General features: G+C 38.4%; 1 protein-coding gene across 1 annotated transcript in view; it reads right to left on the reverse strand.

Annotated features, from left to right (window-relative positions):
- The window catches only part of kcnip1a (Kv channel interacting protein 1 a), a 43,347-nt gene extending 39,722 nt beyond the window's left edge, over positions 1 to 3,625 (reverse strand). Inside the window, exon 1 of the mRNA XM_088431522.1 lies at positions 3,425 to 3,625. Within this exon, the coding sequence (XP_088287648.1) occupies positions 3,425 to 3,512 (88 nt within the window). The 5' untranslated portion in view covers positions 3,513 to 3,625. The remainder of the gene's footprint in view (positions 1 to 3,424) is intronic.
- Between the last annotated feature and the right edge of the window lie 7,636 nt (positions 3,626 to 11,261).

Here is an 11,261-nt window from a genome sequence, read left to right on the forward strand (position 1 = left end):
ATCTATCTATCTATCTATCTATCTATCTATCTATCTATCTATCTATCTATCTATCTATCTATCTATCTATCTATCTATCTATCTATCTATCTATCTATCTATCTATCTATCCATCTATCTATCTATCTATCTATCTATCTATCTATCACAAAATGTTTGCAATTCTCAGATGAAGGGGCAACATGTCCAGGTTTGCCTTGACCAAATTACCAAGGTTAACCATAATGCCCATTTAGTGAATAAAAAAACATGTAACAGTAAAGTAACAGAGCCCCCTAGCTGCTAAATAACTGAAAGTGCATATAATTTCAATAAAGGCATTCTCCCAATGACTCCTCATATTCCCTAAAGTTCAACATTAAATAAAACATGAGTGTATTACAGTGAAAAAATAAATAGCACATGAACCGTTGTTTTGGAGTGCGCGTACAATGAATAGGACTGAATTTGATTTTGGCCTTCATTTTTGCAGATGTTATCAAAAATTAATAGGAGCGCTGAAAAGATTGCTGTGATTTTTCTTTCTGTTCACTGCATGTTCGCAAAGCATCCAAAAGAGGTCAGCACCGCTCTGATAAACAACCAACTATTTGGGTGAATTGTCTTGAGCGAATCGGGCGCTTATTTAAAAAAAATGGATTATGTGAACGAGCCATTATGAATTCCGCCAGACTATGTTGTTAATCTAATTTAAATAAATGTAAGACTTATACACATAAACATGACAATGCAAAGCCACATTCAAGTCACACCCAAATGTCTGAAACGCTGCTATGCATTCACTGTGATGAAGACTGACAACCCCTACCGATGTGAACCCCGCTACTATGTCAAAGCCAAAAGCTAAGCAGAGTTGCATTAAGTTTCATCGGATGCACAAAATAGATAATGGCATTCAATGTATTGCTTACTTGATTTTTCAGTGACATGGAAAACACGGTGAGAATGAGGGCAATGTGTGAAAGTGCCACATACATAGAGCTGCACACCAATTAAGAAGTTTTAATCAGCAATTTGGTGAAGTACTGCCTCTGTAAGGGAAAATACGATTTGTGCTGTTCAGCAGAAGCTTATATGAACTTCAGTTTGCACATAAATATAATAGTTATCATCAGCTCCGCCCATAGTCATTGTGGAAGCCAATCCGTACTTGCCCTTGGCCCAACATTATATGGAGCTGATGAATGAGACAAGACTGCCTCCTCAAAACAGGCTCTTTTAGTAACACACACAAAAACAAATCTTGACCCTTGTTTGTTAATAACTCTAAAAGCAGGAAGGCGATACAATTTTGCGTGTGTTCGTGTGTGTGTGTGTGTGTGTGTGTGTGTGTGTGTGTGTGTGCGTGCGTGCGTTTGTGCGTGTTTGTGTGTGTGTGTATTTGTAGAAATCCACCAAAGGGATTTAAAATGTTTATTGAGTTGTATGTCATTCGGGAATTTCCTTGGCTTGAAGGGACTGAAGGGTGCCATTAGAAAGACGTTAGTGTTGTTAAATATATGAGTCATCTTGGAACTTTTCTTTTGGGATGTCCCCACATCTGTCAGTTTGTATGTACGTAATCTCTTTTAATTAGTCACTCTGGTGTCTACAGCTTAGTGACAATAGTAAATCCCCAGAACATTGCCTTTACAAACCTGCCACTGCCATTAAAAAATAATTATTCACCAAGTGTGATGGTGATTAAAACTAAGTTACATTATATCAGATGCTATTAGACCAGGGTGGTCATTGTGTCGATCACGGTTGACCGGTGGCCCACCTAGCTATTATTAGTCGCCCACATGACATTGCCTATGAAAAAAGACATCTGAAAAAACAAACGTCAATCGAGAAAAATAGAAAAAATTTGTCAAATGCTGTTCATACTGGGGAGGTAAAGATAATTATGTAGTAGACTGTTGTTGTGACCTTGCTTTTGGGAGGAAATTCAAAATAAAAGCTTTCCAAGGCTGCATTTCATACATTATGTTATATTCCACATTTCATTTTATGTCTGGCTTTCTTACAATGTTTGGCTGTTTGATAAAAATAAAGTGGCTTGACAGGAAGAGCGCCAGAAGTGGCCTGCTGCAAAAGTAGATCTCCTTGCTAAAAACTGTGGGCATTCCTATAGTAGACAGCATAGTGAAAACACAAAATGATAAGAGTTGCTCAGCTTGAAATTCAACAACTTTGAACGATATAGGTAGTGTTTTTTTTTCTTTCATGAATCATTTCAATATACAAATGTTGTATGATATATGTCATCAACAAAGAAGTCACTTCCTCATTCACCTGAGCTGTATCACATCCTCTTTGCTGTTTTAGTCCATTCTTTAATTTTGAGGGGGGCTTGCAGGCTCGGGGAGAACATGAAAATTCTATACAGGCCTCTACACTAGGCCGAGATATATCATAGCAAAATCTTTTTCACCAACTTTAACCTGATATATTTTAAATCTTTTTGAAAAGGAAAGCAAAAATGAGCAAAAGAAGTGTGCACAAGTGTGCACACCCTCTAGTAGGATGTTTTTTTTTTTTTTTTTTAAAGAATTTAGAATCATTTTTGTGGTAGCTACATGGAACTCACCATGAGCTTGCCAACATTTAAAAATTCCTGAAATTAACGTAGTTTAGCTATTATGCCCCCCCCCCCCCCCCACACACACACACACACGTTTTTCTCGAGCACAATCCTGAAGGTTTTGCACTAACCAGGGTTTGCATACTTTTCATATTCACTGTATGTATGTGCATGCATACTTGAAAGAAACGGATGACAGGAGACCTTGAGGCCAAATGCTTATCTACAAAATGCGTGTGCAAGACTGTTCTTAGTAGTGCGTGTTGTTGAAATACTACATGTGTATGTGCATGTGTGTCATCTTTGATGTTCCCCATACCCACAGACAAAGTGACCAGTGGTATGTGTGTGTGTGTCTGCCTCGAGGCTGTCTTTTTGTGTGTAATTTCCTGCTACCACAATAAAAGCACCACAATGAGATAAAAGAAAGACCTCTGTTAACTACACACACATGCGCACACATATACACGACTGTGCAAGCCACAAACAACTAATGAATAACAACAGCTCCACTCCTTCCTCAGCATCTAACATGTGGCTCCTATTTTTATTACACACATTCATCACAAGCACGCCCTATATCAACTTTATCTCAGCTCCACTATTAGTTGACTGCTTTCATCACTGAACAACATAGGGAGGAAAAAAGAAGGTCAGCCAACATAAGAAGAGGATGAAGGCGAGCACAAAATATATACATTACGTGTGGTGTGTTGTGAAAGATGAGAAAAGGATAGTACGCATTAGTTTAGTGCTGCAGCACATAGCAACCAATCCACAGTCAGCATCTTTCATAGTTTGAAACTATGTCTCCAAGTCACAGAATATTGCTTTAGAAATATATATTGAAGTACTTACCTTTACTAAGGGTTCCCGTGAGCAGTTTGTGAAGGGACAAAACAAACTTGACGACAGCTCGTTTGCAGCGCTTGGCACATCCAGCCATCCCGATCGGCGCGGAATCCCCTTGCTGTATGAAAGTAGTAAAAGTAGACTTACTGTAAGGTAATTAACTTATTGTGGAGGATGAAGAATAAAGAGAGGAAAGCGCTCTTCTGCATGGGAGTACTACTGCACCGCTGCATGGAGGTAAAAGAAAGAGTGATCTTTCTGTTTCTCTGCCTCCTCTCCTCTCCCCTCCTCCTCTTGCATGAATGTGATCACATTAGAGACCGTGTGTCAGGAATAAGAAAGAACAAGTAATTGATAAAGAATGCAGGAATTTGCATGCCATGCAGAATAAGAGAGTGTTTCACAGTAAAATAGGTGCAGCTACAAAAGTACAATCAGAGAGGGGAAAGTTCTGTTTGTAACTTACAGTTGTCAGCCTGCAGTCCGCTTCAGGGTACAGTCATAAAACCTTTTTTTTTTTTTTTAACGTGTTCTCCTTTTGCTGTCACCCCCCTTTAAAAGAAGAAAGCAATTATCTTCTTTCAGCACCAGTGGAAATGGACAGCTCCGCAAAATTCACAGCAATCTGGATAAACCGGTCGGGCATTTTTTTTTTTTTAAACTGTGGAAACATTTAAAATTAGGCTGCTTGGTGGCGCAGTGGTTAGCATGTCTGCCTCACGTTTCAGGGATCTGAGTTCAAATCCACGTCGCTCCAGCCTTCCTGTGTGGAGTTTGCACATTCTCGCCAAGCCTGCATGGGTTCTTTCCAGGCACTCCGGCTTCCTCCCACACCCCAAAAACATGAATGGCAGGTGTATTGAACATACAAAACTGTCCTTAGGTGTGAATGGTTGCTTGTCTCTATGTGTCCTGCAATTGGCTGGCAACCAGTACAGGGTGTCCCCCACCTACTGCCAGAAGTCACCTGAGATAGGCACCAGGAAGCCTGCAACCCTTGTGAGGGTACAGTGTCACTCTAGAAAACGGGTGGATGGATGAAAGTTTAAAATTTTAGGTATACAGGTCTTTTAAAAGTTTGAAGCCAATATTGTTTGCCCCTTTTACTGAAAATGAATATTGGCTTCATATATCGGTAAGCAGCCTGCTTGACCAACAATAAGCAGTATTGGTACTGCCCCTGAAAGAAAAAAAAAACGTGTTTATCTCTTCTTTGAAATAAGGAGTACCGTATTTTCCACACTATAAGGCGCACCGGATTATAAGGTGCACCCCCAATTAATGACATATTTTAAAACTTTTTCCATATATAAGGCGCACCGGATTATAAGGAGCACCCTCAATTAATGACATATTTTAAAACTTTTTCAATCACAATATAGTAATACTCAAAGTAATAACAATAATAACTCAAAAAATAACTCTAACCTCTCAATAGCATAATAACTCAATGTCAATATGACTAACCTTGTTCAACTGTAAACACACAAAAGAAACACGTAAAGCTTACTTTATCACTTCGATCCCCATCAACGAATCCCAATCTCAATATTGATCCATATATAAGGCGCACCTGTTTATAAGGCGCACCATCAGCTTTTTAAAAAAAAATTAAGGCTTTTAGGTGCACCTTGTAGTGTGGAAAATACGGTACATAAACAGCGTAGGGCCATATACTTAGATGTCATGGAACAACATTCACAGGTGACTATTCCTCTGACTTTTATCGATAAATTGAGTCTTTCCTACACTATTTATCTTAATGTAAACATGTATATCCATAAATGCCTCACACTGCCTTTAAAGAGGTCACTTTAAGTCAGTCAAAGTTGACAGCACATGGTAGTGTTACAGAGCTTCACGTTTCAGCACAAAAAATGCAAACACTCAAGTACACACACTTGGAATAGTAAGTGCTTGACTAAACACAGCGGTTTACTATACACCATATTAAAGACAGAAGTTCTAAGTACTTAAGATGCCTTGACTTCATTGATTGTGTTGACTCTAATGTCAGCTCATCAATACAACAGCACACTATTGTGAAGATGCCAATCAATGCATCTGCACACACTTGACACGTCTCACGTTGGAGCGCGTGCTGTTGACCTTTAACAGAACACTCATCCTTGGACTCATCTAGGGGAAAGTGGCACAAAACTCAAGAGGGATGACGTCTAAAAGAGGAACACAGAATGAGAGGAGGACACGTGATGAGAAAAAGAAAAGTAAGATCATCTCATAACATTCTTCCATTCTATTCTTAGTTTAGAATCCGTGCCTTGACTGGACCAGAAAATGCGAGAAGAAGAGCCGTGAAAGGTAATAGAAAAAAGACAGGAGCAGCAGATTAACACAGGCACTGGAGGGCAGAGAAGGAGCAATGAAACTATAAAAATGCAGAAGAAAGTGGAGAAAACAACCTTCCTAAAAACACAGAGTTGATAGCGGCGAAGAGGAAAAGCAAACTCAATGTCCGATAGGATCTGACCTAGCGTGGCTGTAAAAGTGAGACTTGGCAGAGAACTGGGATCAATACTTGTGAACACTCACACTTGATGTGGCCAAACATTAGAGCGAGGCCAAAGCAGCACGCCAACGAGGTGACGGAGGGAAAAAAAGAAGTTAAACGGCTGAGTGGAGGAAAAAATAGTTTGCAGAGAAGAGATGATGGTAGGAATGTGGGTATGTATTACGCAAATTTGCATAAACATGATACTCTATTACCCCCCCGTATTGTTTATGATTAATGAGATTAGGGTCGCCTTGGCGCGTGGATACAAGGCTGTAACAGTTAATTGCTAGGCTCCCCTTAAATTAGAAATATCTCAAGGTTGGTTTCAAAGAAGGTGTGTGTGTGTTCAAATACAGTATCTGTTGCTGAAATGGTTATAAAACCGTGACATAGATGCATTTTGTTGTATTGTTTTGCAATGTTGCTAGCATCATCCTTAACGGGGGTGATCTAAAGTATCACACTGTGATTATTTTGACTAAGATACATTTCCCAGTTTATTTTGTCAGTTAACCTCAATTGGGAATGTAAATAAGAACTTTTTCAGGGAGTTTTTCTGCCCAGATGGTGCCTGTACTTATTTTTTTCCCTCACAAGTCAAAGTAATTATTTACACTGAATAAAACTCGTAAATTGGGTCGTTTGCATCTTACAGCACCACTGTACCAGAACATGAGCGTGAAACTTTCAAGCCATTTCATCAGAGGCACCGAGACATATGTGTTTTTGTTTTTATCAGTATAATAATTATAATCAGAATTAAAATAATCCTTCAACAATATGCCCGTTAGTGGTAGTGAACTGTGGTGAAGAACTGAGCTGTATAATACTGAGGCAGTGGTTTTTTTTCCAATAGCCTGAGCAGAATAATAAAAATATTACCAGTATCAAGATGATGAAGTGCAGTTCTACACAACTGCAAAACCCACACATTTTCCACCTTAATAAATGATGGCTACAACAACAATGAAAAAAAATTATATTATACAGTTAAATGAGTACCCCAACAAACAGTGAACATTATTACTTCTGTAAAAGCAATGTTGGTTATGAATATCACAATTGAAAAAAAAACGATGAATACAATAAGCATGCAGCGCATCGCTAGTGACGAGGATCAAACTTGAAACGATATCAGCTCTACAAAAAGGGGGACATTTAACAATGTGAGAGATATACGGGGGAGTGGGAGGCGGGGGGTGGTAACACTGCGGAGATGTCAGAATTAAATCACAAGGCGACCAGCTGTAAGCTTAGATAGTGCTCGGCCTCTAAATATAAGGCACTATCCACAAGATGGACTGATATAGCTCCACTACCATGTAGAGATAGGGGAATATAAATTGGTGCCACTTGGCTGTGAAAAGAAAGATATACCAATCACATCTCCACATGGGAATTTAATTTGTAGAAATATGAGCCTATATCTACTGTTACACAAGTGAATGTGCAATCATTTGTCACATGTGACCAGTACAACTCCTAGCAGGCATTTTGAATGTGGTTTTGATGGTTATGATTTCATGGTCCAGAATAAGGTGTTCATATTCTGTTCTTGTTTTAAATTGCACGGTATAATGTGCTCGCAACATCTGTTGTCATTAAAATGACATTTTCTCATCTCACTTGGAACTAAATCGTGGTGGTTTTTGTGTTGCACATCTGAAATTGTGTTGTAGCTAACCATATATCTGTCATTTTCTTCAGGTTGGGCTTAATTTGTTTGTTTCTAACTTTGTTTTCTAATTAATGCTAATTAGTGTGGCTTCCATTCTTGTTTAGACAGCAGTCACATTACGGCTGAGCAAGCTGCATCCAGTTATGCTCTCTAAATGAAAGGCATTGTGTTTTACTTATTTCTTATGTTAGAAAAAGGTTTACAAGACAAATTAGAATCTTGTTAAATACTTTGCAAACACAGTTTGAATTAGCTTAATTTTGTGTGTTAAAGTTTGTTAAATGGGGGTTGAATCTATGGGTTTGTCATGCTGGCAAGTTGATGCATTAAAAAAAAAACATATTTGAGTTTGCAATTTGCAAGTTCTTTTATTTGACATTACAGTAGACGATTATGCCCAGTGAAATTTCAGAATTCTCATTTAGTAGTCAAAATCCTGACTGTCGGATCTTAGTCAGAATTCTGACTTTGAAGCATAGGTCTCATATTCCCCTCCTTGAGGGCCGGTATCCTGCATTTCTTCCAAGCCTCTCTTTTAGTATTTTCTCTCCCCAACACACCTGATTAAAACAATTAGGATCATTTTCAAAGTCCTGCAGAGCTTCTAACCATTTGAATCAGGTGTGTTGGAGAGATAAAAATGCCAAACATGCAAGATACGGGCCCTCAAAGACTGGAGTTTCAGACCAATGTGAGAATGACGTGAGAACTCAAAAGTCTCACTTGAATAAATTCTGAATTCTCACTTTAAAGTCAGATTTGAAAGAATAAAGCCAACATTCTGACTTTAAAATGAGACTAAAACAAAAACAGGCTGCCCAAAACAACATCATTGGAAATCTACTTCACCAGGACATTGGAGAAAATCTACTCATAGAAGTGAAGGTCCCTGAAGGTGCTCAATTCCTGCTTTTCCAGAACACCACTTTACCCATCTGATAGAAAATATGATAACAACTGTCTATCAGCATCTCAACACACACACACACACACACACACGTATATTTACCATAAAATGTTTTCCTTCCATCGCCAACCTCCTGCCTGCACCACACTCTATTCTCCCATGTTGGCATTATTAACACCCAGCATGAAAACTTAATTAACCGGCAGGCATGAAGTTATGTAAACAAACCATGAAAGTGCACACACACACACGCACAAGCAGGGCGGAGGCATGTGTCATGAATGTCATGGCGTGTGTGTTAATAATGAAGGTGAGGTTCCCCAGTGAGTGTAATGGGAGTCCCGCGGGGTCCAGCTGAGTTTCAAGGGCCCACGTTGTGAAGAGATGCACTTTTGAAGCTTCCGACTGAATTAGCGCATTGCCAACCTAATAGATGACTAGCCACCCACTCATCAAAGCAAGGCTTGTTATCCAAAAGATGGCTAGGGCATAAACATAAAGTGAGATAGCATAAGGCAAATGTTGCTTGTCAATCACAGTTTACATTAACTTTGTATTTGAAAACTGTTGTCTCTATTTGTATAAAATATTCCTTAAAATCAATTTTACAAAACAAAGAAAAAAGAAGAATCCAGTTCCGGTCAGCTTCCGTGTAACTATGCCGGACACACACTTCCAAGGTAGAAACAAGCCAATGACATACTGCAAAGGCTAACTTAAAAAGAAGCCACAACAAATAAGTCATGTACATCAATGCAATGCTTTTATTTTGAAGTTGACCTTAGCAGTGGTGGTTGCTACAGGCTAGCTTTACTCTTCTCAACTTAATTTCTATTGCCATCACATCAACACATCGCCATTTAAAAAAAATAATAGTATTCAATCACTGATTTTGTCAATTTTGAGTCAAATTGACTCAAAAATCGGAATCAAATCGAATTGTATGACAATCAAAGATTCCCACCCCTATTAACAACAATGCCAAATTTGAGACATTCATTTTTACTTTCAAAAAGTGTATTCAAACTGAAGCTTCTGAATCAGAAAAATCAAGCGATTGTCTCCAGTCACAAACACTCTGGCCATGTCCTCTGTATAGAAACCATAGAAAACTGGCAGTGCTATAACGCTGGAGCCATATTGTTACTCAGTTTGACATTAATATGCAATTTAACTGCGATCGTGCGGCATTTTGTACAATCATTTGATCTTTACATCAAAGTCATTTCAAATCAAAGGGAAAGCATTGAAAGAAGACACTAGGGAGCTGAAATTTCACCTAGACGGTGACGACGTGTCAAATTTCAACAAGGTGCAACCATTTAGTTGCCACATGAGCAGAAATGCGCCCTTCCTTGGCTAAAATACCGTCTGTAGAATGTGGAAGAACTTGTCCGAAAAATGGACACAACAATGGCAAGGGTTAAATTAGACGAAATTGATTTTGCTAGTACCATAGGATTAATTTAGTGAGAGTGGAAATATGAAGAACACCAGAGGCAGAAAAAGGTCACAAGAGTGGTGGATGTTTAGGTGAGCTAAGCACCTCCTGCCTCAACTTGAGTTAACAAACCCAATGGAGCAATTCTTGCTGAGCATCAGCATTGACCACAGCGAAAATGTCCAGCACAGCAGATGATTCATAAGCAGATTTTGCCCACTGCTGCTTTGTTCTTGTTTTTTCTTTTCTTTCTTTCTTTAATTTGTACCATCTCGATGTGTTGGATCCATTTTTCACTAAACAATTCTTCGTCCTTTTTTTGTTTCTAAATTAGCACCATTTGCTGCAGTACCCACGCATTAGTTTACAAGGCTGCCATCCAGTGTTTGTTCAGTATTGATAAAATAAAATGTAAAGCTTTAAACTGTACTCACCCTTTTTTTTGTTTCATTGTGCTGCTCCAGCTCACTTGTCCTGATGGGAAAATGAAGCTTCATGAAGCACTTGTGATTATATTTTTTTTTTAGCTCCTGTAGGTGGTAATTTTGGTTAAAAGATAAAAGGTAGTACAAAGCAAATTTATTAAACTTGCATTGCATGTTCAAACCAAGACTGCCATCTAGAGGAGTTAAAAAAATATCACAGGTGCTTCATGAAGCTTCATTTGTCCATTACTACTGATGTGCACATCTGGGCACATGTTGTTTTGTAGCACTTTTTTGAGGTTGTCTTTAAAAAATGAATAAAAAATGTGACCAGAATGTCGAGTCAAATTGATGGGTCCGTCCATTTTTGTCTTATAATTGACTTGTTTTTAGCCCAACTCTTTTTAGAATGTATAATGCAAATGGATAGACGTAAAGCTGGTCACAGCATCTTAGTAATCCACAGTAATGTTAGTTTTTCTCTGCAGATGATGAGGAATATGTGCGAGTATTGTAATATTGAATGTCTATATTGGTTTTCCATCCTTTGAGTTTATGTACCTGCGGCTTGAAGGGTCATAAATTATGCTATGGTTGTTTTGAATGTTTTTTACCTTTAAGCTAAACAGAATTTTAAAAGACAAAGCTTGTGGTTGTTTTGAATACATGAAGTTATAATTCAGAGTATTATGTTTTGTTTGAGGGTAGTTTTCAACTGGGTTTCAACAGTCGGTCTACTTTTATTTTTTTTAAATAAATTGCTCACTAACTGCTAAAGTGATTTGAGTTGCATGCCATTATAAAGCGCTTATCTCTCACATTTTGCTCGAGAAAAAAAAAAAAGCGTACTTTTCACATCAAGCTGCACACATTTCAG

The sequence above is a fragment of the Hippichthys cyanospilos genome, chromosome 13, assembly GCF_059441005.1.
Source record: "Hippichthys cyanospilos isolate Australia breed blue-spotted pipefish chromosome 13, RoL_Hcya_1.0, whole genome shotgun sequence".
Taxonomy (NCBI): domain Eukaryota; kingdom Metazoa; phylum Chordata; class Actinopteri; order Syngnathiformes; family Syngnathidae; genus Hippichthys; species Hippichthys cyanospilos.